This window comes from Tupaia chinensis, unplaced genomic scaffold (assembly GCF_000334495.1).
Source record: "Tupaia chinensis unplaced genomic scaffold, TupChi_1.0 Scaffold000411_1, whole genome shotgun sequence".
Taxonomy (NCBI): Eukaryota; Metazoa; Chordata; class Mammalia; order Scandentia; family Tupaiidae; genus Tupaia; species Tupaia belangeri.
The window spans coordinates 146725-155784 of NW_006159916.1; the positions used below are offsets into that span (position 1 = coordinate 146725).

General features: G+C 44.3%; 1 protein-coding gene across 2 annotated transcripts in view; it reads left to right on the forward strand.

The window, feature by feature from the left end:
* WFDC8 (WAP four-disulfide core domain 8) overlaps positions 1-9060 on the forward strand; it is a 25686-nt gene that overhangs the window by 9505 nt on the left and 7121 nt on the right. The window contains exons 2-3 of one of the 2 annotated variants that reach the window (XM_006154494.2): positions 5360-5469; positions 7241-7381. In XM_006154494.2, coding sequence (XP_006154556.1) covers positions 5439-5469; positions 7241-7381 — 172 coding nt within the window. In that variant the 5' untranslated portion in view covers positions 5360-5438. Of the gene's footprint in view, positions 1-5153; positions 5470-7240; positions 7382-9060 lie in introns of those variants that run through there. The other variant, XM_006154493.2, reaches the window with a different exon arrangement.

The window sequence follows — 9060 nt, forward strand, 5'->3', positions numbered from 1 at the left end:
AAGAAAAAACAAAACTACACATACACACACCATTTCCTAACTGACGTACTATAGAACACTACACACAACAACACAATCTACATTCTTTTCAAATGTATAAGATATGTACCAAAAATGTGCCATATGTTCAGCTATAAAAATTTATATCTTTAAATGCATGTAGTAGAAAAGGAGAAAGTCTAAAAATCAGTGATCTAAATATCTATTGCAAGAAGTTATTAAAAAGGGCAAATTGCATTTAAAGAAAGTAGAAAGAAGAAAATGAATAAAATAAAATCACACTTAAAATCATTTAAATCTATAGCTTAGATTATAAATTTAAATGTCAAAGATGTAACATGCAAAGATAGGCTAAAACACAGAAATCTATCTTCTTAACTTTGGGGAGGTAATTTTTTCACAGTTTATTTATGATTTATGAGGAAATTATAGTAAATTTGTGGAAAAATAGAATTTAAGTACTAATTTATTTTGATGTAAAAAGTCTGAAATTCATGCATAGTTCTTTTTATAATACACATTTTCCATGAACCTTTTGAAGAATTCTGGTATTTCTTCCATGAAAGAGAGTGATAGGGAGGGAAAGAGAGACAGACACCCTGCAAGCAGGGTCCTAATGTGGCTAGACCAAATCATGGGCACACATGTACGCATGCCCAATGCACAGGGAAGCCCCAGTATGTGAACCAGTGTCCTTGTCATATGGATCCGCTTGGGTTATTGCAGCACCATCAACTGGCCCTATTTATTTATTTATTCATATATTTGACAAGTGACTGTTAAATATGTCTTTGTGCCAGGCACTTTGAGCTATGTTGTGGGAATAAAGTAGTAAAAGAGAGATATAAAGTAACTACCCTACACCTGCCCGATGTGAGTTTAACCCACCAGGTCTGGGACTTGAACCACAGTTAACTACATGGGAGTCCAGCAACATAGCCATTATGCCAACTGCTGGTCCCAAAAACCTGATAATTCTAAAAAGGATTTGTTTCCTAGCAGTTCAAATATGCTAATCCCAATTTACAAGTGATTGTGTTAATATCTGAAGTTTACCACAAAGGTTTTACCACCATTTATGAAATGATTAATAATATTATTAATTACATGTGTTACTTTTATTTATTTATTTTATATATATAAAGGGGGGATGGCCATGCCACAATCCCTTCTCCTCCATTCTCCTCTCGGGATCTTGGGCACTCATGCACACGCGCCCGGCGTGAGTTTTAAGCCACCGGGTCCGGGACACGAACCGCGGTCGACTACGTGGGAGTCCAGCGGCATAGCTGTTACGCCAACTGCTGGTCCCAAGAGAGATATTTTTGCTATAGGGCACGTGTGCTTGCTGGAGAGACAGAGAGAAAGAGAGAGACAGAAAGTGAGAAATCACCCCCCAGGGGGGATGGCCACGTTGCAATCCCCTTTCTTCCATTCTCCTCTTGGAATTTTGGGCATGCATGTACATGTGCTCGGCCTGAGTTTTAAGCCTCTGGGTCCAGGAGTCCAGCGACGTAACCATTACACCATCTGCTGGTCCACATGTATTACTTTTTTATTTGGTCAATTTACTTAATCTGACATGGTCCGTAAATGTGGAAAATTAGAATACTATTCGCTTTGCAGGATTTCTGATAATACAACTTTATAAAATGCTTTTATCTTATTGCATCCTTTAAGTATTTTCTAAAATGTTGATATCACGGTTTTAAATTCATTGAAGGCAGTTCTCTGGCAGCCAGATGAGTCACTCTTTCTTCCACAAAGACTGACTTCATTTTCCAATTCCGATAAATGCTTTAGTCTAGATCCCTGAGGAAACCATCACCTTTCTGAACCCTAAATCTAGGCTCGAAAGCTAGTTATCTGGATGGACAGGGTACTGACCCCTTAGTTTTTCTTTTTTCTTTTTTTAGCAGGGCCTCGCTAAGTTGTGATCTTCTTGCCTCAGTCTCCCTAGTAGCTGAAATACTGCACCTGGCTATTAAGGTGGACTGGGAATCAAACCCAGGGCTCCCAAGTAGCCCCACCCTGTGGAGTAGCTGGGTCAGCCACAGTGGGGCCTGCTCCTTGACGCATACTTTCTTTGCTTTCCTCCGATGGGAACCATCCTCAGAAAATAGATTCTCAAATTGTTCCTTTCTTTGGAACTCAGAAAACTCAGAAGTTTTGACACTTTAAAGACATGCCAGAAACAGATAAGAAGTATGCTTTTTCCTTTTTTTTTAAAGAGGAAGTAGTTTATGAAAGATAGACGATGAGAACGTCGGCCTGTAGACTCATCCTCAGTTGGATCCACTTCAGGAAAAAGTAAATGTGGAATTCGAGAACCAGGACGTAATGTCTCTAACGGCCTCTATACCTGTGGACTTCCTGGAAAATCGTCCTGCACCCTGAGTGGTATAGGTGCCCCAGCGAGAGCAGGATGGATCTAGTCAAATGTGCTCGTCTTTCAATCGGGTAGACTGAGGCAAAACTACCCCAAGTGGACCTCATCAGCGGAACCCGTACTTCAGAGTCTCCTGACTCCTGTCTTGCTGTAGCACAACACCTTTGTGCTATATACCCCAGACCTGGGCTAGTTCTTTAGAGCTCCCACTGTGCAGCTCCCCATCACGTTCACCATTCTCACGAGACCTATTCTGTATCTCTTGCCAGAACAAACTCTTCTCCAATCCAAATGCATTCTGTGTTGATAGCTGTGAGATTTAGCAAATAGAAAACACAGGATGGCTAGTTAAATCTGAATGTCAGGCCTAACCCGGTGGCAGCCTATAATGTGCTGGACTCAGTGCTGGAAACCACGTGACCAGCTGTGGGTCTGGATCTTCAGGATGGCCTGAAATAGCTCTGGGTGCATGCTCAGGTGCCCAAGATCTTGAGGAACTGGAGGACTGGAGAAAGACATGGGTGCTGTGCTTAGACCCAGTTGGGGTATTTTCTCATGTGTGCATATACTATCATATCATTACAAAAACTCTGCGAGTCAGATAAACAACAGATAACTTTTTAATATGACTTTATTCCTTTAAAAATTTTTTTTAAAGAGAGGTTTTTGCTGCACTCCCTGGAAAGAAGGAGAGATAAAAAGTGAGAAATTATTCCCCCTGGGGGGATGGCCACACTCCAGTCCCTTCTCCTCCAGTATCCTCTCAGGATTTTGAGCGTGCATGCACATGTGCCTGGCATGAGTTTTAAGCTGCTAGGTCCAGGTCTTGAACCACGGTTGAGTATGTGGGAGTCCAGCAATGTAACCATTTCGCTGTCTGCTGGTCCCAGCTATGTTCCTTATATTGCCTGGGATATACGTGTACTAAAAATTGTAACTGGACATGTTCTATTTGTCAGTCTGATAAATCTGTATTTCCTGTCTATCCTTGTCCCAAAAGCTCTGCTTTCTACTGACTCTAGGCTAATCTGATGAACTAATTCTCAAGACTGGTACCAGTCAAGACAGGTTAGAGAGTAAAATTTTAAACCAAGATGACTTGGTCATAAGAATTTAAAGTGGGGGCCAGCAGGTGGTGTGGTGGTTCAGGCACTGGACTCAATTGTGGTTTGAATCCTGGAGCTGGAGGCTTGCTTTCTCACTTTCCCTCTCTCTTTGGTCAAATTAAAAAAATAATAGTTATGAATAAAATGAAATAAAATAATTCTTAAAAAAATTTAGGGCCCCATAGAAATTTTTTGGCTGATTATTTTTAGGGGAATCGAAGTTATGATTATTATATGCAGTTTCTGATTAGGGAACTCAGAAGCTAAAGAGGTAATATGTACAGTTTTGGCATTCACTATGCCATTGCTATTTGCTTCCTGGCCGGAATATGTGAAGTAATATGTAAAGCACTAATTCTGTACCAGTTATCATGCTTTACCTCAATTGTTCAATTAATTCTCTCTCTCTTTTTTTATTTTGAAGAGGTTTTCGCTATAGGGCGCGTGCGCTCACCAGAAAGACAGAGAGAGAGAGACAGAAAGTGAGAAATCACCCTCCAGGGGGGATGGCCACACTGCAATCCCTTCTCCTCCATTCTCCTCTCAGGATTTTGGGCATGCACCTGGCGTGAGTTTAAGCCCCTGGGTCCAGGACTTGAACCACGGTCGACTACATGGGAGTCCAGCGACATAGCCATTACTATGGTCCTAATAGCTGGGACCAATAGTCCAGTTAAATCTCTTCATGTGTAGAAGGTAGGTGTTACTGTTACTCCCTTTATGACAAACTGAGGTTCAGTGAAGGTAAGTGGCTGAGCCCAGACCACAGCTGCTGAGTGTTGGACCCAGGACGTGACTGGAGCTCTAACTCCCAAGTCTTGGTTTCTGCCATTCCATACCACATCTTTAAATCTTCACACCGGCTTAGCTTAATCCCCTCAAGGACAAAGTCCACAATACATTGTAGCTGTAAGTGACCAAGTCAAGACCGAAATGAAGATTACCGCATTTGGAAATTGTAATTCCCATTACTGAAGGGTCCAGGCACTGTTGTAAAATTTGGGGAGGAGACAGAATTAGTATTTTGAAAGAAAAAAAAAAGTGGAGGGATGGGGATAAATCACCAACAGCCTTTCTTCTTAGCCACATAGTATGGCTTTGGGAACTACAGAAATACTACGCGAGATAGCTCTATTACTTTCTCCGTGTCTATCCATACAAGTCATACTTTGGTAAAAAGGTGTCAGCTCGCTCTCTCTCCCCCTCTCTTTCTCCTTTCTTCCTTTTCCTTCTCTCATGCTGATTTTGAAATGTGTTTCCTCCTGGAGTTAATACAATAAGGCATTATGGTTCTTTACACCTTAAAGTGAAAATATACAAAAAAAGTCACAAAAAGATACATGGAAGTGGGAGCTGGAGTATCATATGATCCTAGATGTGGGTCGTGGGAGTAAGAGGATTGTCTTTGTTAACTCACGGTCATCTGGGAATTTTTCTTCTGGGACACTAAGACCCTGCCGGGTTGTTCCAGGCTCTCTGGGAAATCTCATACCGTTTGCCTCTGTCATCAGCGGAGCAAAGAAAATGTGCTCACTAGTGTCTAGGGCTGCCCCTAGAGTAACCGTGGGCAAACCAACTCTGCGACTGTTCCAGACAAATTCTGTGATCGTTCAAGTGTGTCCTTTCGCCCAGGAGCAAGACAGTGGGCAAGTGTCTGGGCAGGACCAAGCACTGCATCATGGCAGAGCATGGGGCTGTTGGGAAGTGTCCTGAGGCTGCCTCTCAGACCTGTCCCACTCACCACCTGACTCAGATACGTCCCTGCCCCATCTGGGTCTTGGTTTTCTTGTCTGTGAACTAAGGGGACTGGTGGATTGTCTTTCTGGACTATGCCTAACGCCTGCCCTCGTCTCATCCCACACAGAAACCGTCTAGCCCACAGCCTCACCTTCTCCTGGAGGAACCTAGCTCTCCTGCTGCTTCTCACCCTCTCTTGGGAGCAGATGTCTGCGACGCTGGTCAACAAAATCAAACGTGGGTTCAGAACGGTGGTGCCATTCTGCCTTAGGAGGCATTCTTGGGGACTGAGGGTTAGACACAAGGCAAGGACTAGTGTCTTTATTTTTAAATTTTATTTATTTTTTGAAAGATTTTTGCTCTAGTGTGCTTGCCAGAGAGGCAGAAAGATAGAGAGCAAGAAATCACCCCCTCCAGAGGGGATGACCAGGCCACAATCCCTTCTCAGAATTTTGAGCATGCATTTTATAGAGAGCAAGAAATCACCCCCTCCAGAGGGAATGACCAGGCCGCAATCCCTTCTTAGAATTTTGAGCATGCATTTCCACATGCCTGTCAAAGGTTTCAAGCTGCTGAGTCTGGGACTTGAACCACAGTCAAGCATGTGGGAGTCCAGTGCCTTAACCACTACTCCCCGGTCTGGCCCCCCAGATTTAATTTTTCAGGTGAGGGAGCCAGTAGACATGAGCCTGAGGGGAGATGACCAGTAAGAAGACTATTGCAGTAGTCAAGGAGAGAGATGGGATGAGGTCGGGTGCTGATCTGAGCAAGTGGTAATACAGAGAGAGTGGAGAGAGGTTTTGGAGAGAGATCAAGAAGATAAAATTGACCAAAGTCCCAGACTGACAGGATGTTGAGGTGGTGGAGAGGGAGCAATGAGTCTGGAGTCTAATGATAGACTAGCACTGTTGATGACAACCACAAAACAAGCAAACAAGTGGGGAGCATAGATTAAAGAGGTGCTGCTTAGACATGAGGAGATACTAGTCCTTTTTTTTTTTTTTTTTTTTTTTTTTTTGAGAGAGAATTTTGCTGTAGAGCTCATGCACTTGCTATAGAGTCAGAGAGACAGAAAGTGAGAAATCACACACACCCCCACTCCCAGGGGGGATGGCCATGCCACAGTCCCTTCTCCTACAGTCTCCTTTCATGATTTGGGGCATGCACACATGCATACCTGGCATGAGTTTCAAGCCACCAGTCTAGGACCTGAACCCCGGTCTGCCATGTGGCAGTCCAACACCTTAAGCACTATGCCACCTACTGGTCCATACTAGTTCTTTTTTCAACATGTTGGAATAGAGGTGCTTATAGAATGTCCAAGAGGCATTTTCCCCAGGCAGCTGGAATAAGAATCTTTAGTTTGGAATAGAGGATGGTTGGGAGATAGGGGAATCACAGTAGAAATTGTGGGGGTAGAGATGATGGCCCAGGAAGTATGCGTCAAGTAATGTCAGAAGACAAATGAGGCAAGAACTCCAGGGAACAATGTCAGAGTCTGTGCAGAGGAAGCCCTGGCCTCTGTGTATCAGGGAAGGGACTGTACACACAGGTAAGTGGCTACGAAGAGCTGGCCGGGCAGAGAGGAGCGTTCTAAGTGAGAGCTGAAGTTGGCTGTGAGGAAAGGAGCTCCAGTGGCTGAAACCCAAACCAAAGTTTAAATGGCTCCTGGAAAAGGGAGGGAGGCTGGGTCAACATGAGTGAGAGGAGCCATTTGTCTCTACAATCCCCAGGTTTTCTGTTCTATGCCTCTTTACCCCTTTGGAGATGTCCCTGGAATCCAAGATGCTTCTTCAGTTCTTCCTACACAAATTCCTGATTCATGTCCATTTCAATGGGCAAAGAGTGGTGAGAGACAGACCTGACCCCTAAATATAAGCAGAGCAAGAAATGAAAACTAAAAAATAGAAGACAGGGCTGAGAGAATCACACTCATGTTTGCCACGGGAGGGGAAGAGTTGAAACTATCAAGGGATGTGAGCTTAGACATTCTTTTTTTTTTTTCCAGAGAAACCAGGAGAGTGCCCCGAAGAGAGACTCACCTGTGAAACTAATCTTCTAGACTCATGTAAAACAGATTACAACTGCCCGGACTACCTGAAGTGCTGCTCTTTTGCCTGTAGGAAGAGGTGCATGGATCCCTACCAAGGTAATGGCTCAGGGCTGAGGGCAGGGGTGCCATCTGAGACATCTCACTTCTTGCTCTGTCTAGAACTAGCTGAACCATTTCCTAGAATGACATGACAAGGAGGTCAGAGTTCATCTTTTCCCATGATCTAATCCAGTTCCAAACTCTCAAGTACAGACCACAAATCTAGGCCCAATAGACATCAACTATCAATAGATACAGTTGGTGGTAGTCTTCTTTAGTTCAGCATTTAACTATTCACAAATAACTAGCAGAATCTAATGTGTATAGGTCATTGTATGTTTTATAGAGATTCATTCCTTCAGTCACTCAACGAATGTCTATTGTCAGTGCCCTTTGGCCAAAGAACAGGAACACATCCATATTTGAGCAAATTGGGTTTATTACTGGTTGCAGTGAGGGGAAACTTTGACCGTAACCAGAGGCAGCTCAGTAAGGATCTGTCAGAAACAATCTAGGACTTGGGCTTTGATTGGGTAATTTGGGGAAGGGTCTAAAGAAGCAGGGGTTTGTACTAGATTGGGTATTGTCAGAAAGTGGGTACAAGGGACCAGCAGATGGCATAATGGTTACATCACTGGACTCCCATGTAGTTCAAGTCCTGGGCCTGATGGCTTAAAACTCACACCAGGTCCGTGTGCGTACATGCCCAAAATCCTGAGGGGAGAATGAGAAGGGATTGCAGCATGGCCAGCCCACCCCGGCGGGGTGATTTCTTGCTTTCTATCTCTCTCTCTCTGGTGAGTGCACACAACCTATAGCAAAAATCTTTCTCTCTCAAAAAAAAAAAAAAGTGGGCATGAGTCTACAACTGGGTATCTCAGTGAGTCTGTCACTAGAGAGGGCAGGACAGAGTGAGAGTAAAGCTGGGACATAGGTAAGAAGCTGCCACTCCCATGAGCTGGAAGAGGGAGAGGTTTGGTACTCTGTGGGTATGGGAGTGATCTTATTTTTATACCACTTTATCATGGTCTCAGAGTGAGACCAGAGTGACCTTGTCTGATGAATATTTTGGGAGACTTACATCCAACAAGGGGGCAGCATGGTTTAGCCATGAGTATCAGGTTGGTTTTCAGACATCGGGCTGCCTTTTCTCCTCCTGTGTTTCATCTCTTATGTGCACTTAGTCCTTTGGGGTATTTTGTGAGGCACTCAGACATAGAGCTGAACAAGTCCTGCCGGAAAGCTCAGGGCAGTGGAGAAGAAAGATCAGTCCCAGGCCCAGCCACAGTAGCACGTGCCGGCAAATGCTGCTACGTCTCGGACTGAGGTCACAGGGGAAGCCCAGGTTTGATTCCTAGCCCACCTTATAAGCCTGTAGTCCCAGGTTCTTGGAAGGCGGGTGCAGGAGGAGTCCAGTGTCCTGGGCAGCCTGGGCAACATAGTGAGACCTGTCTGAAAGAACCAAGCGTCGCAGCTCACGCCTGTAGTCCCAGCTCCTCGGGAAGCTGAGGCAGGAGGATCGTGACATAGCAGAAACCTGTCTTTTTTTTTTTTTTTCCATCCAAACTACACTGTGCATTGGTTCAATCAAGCACATCAACATACATGTTCTCAGCAAGTAATTTTCCAATTCTTACATCCTGCATACCTTGCCTTTTGTCTTGCCATCCCTGATTCCCCATCCCCCACCCTCTGCCATGTCCCATCTTCCTCCTCCATTGTCCCTGGCATCCATG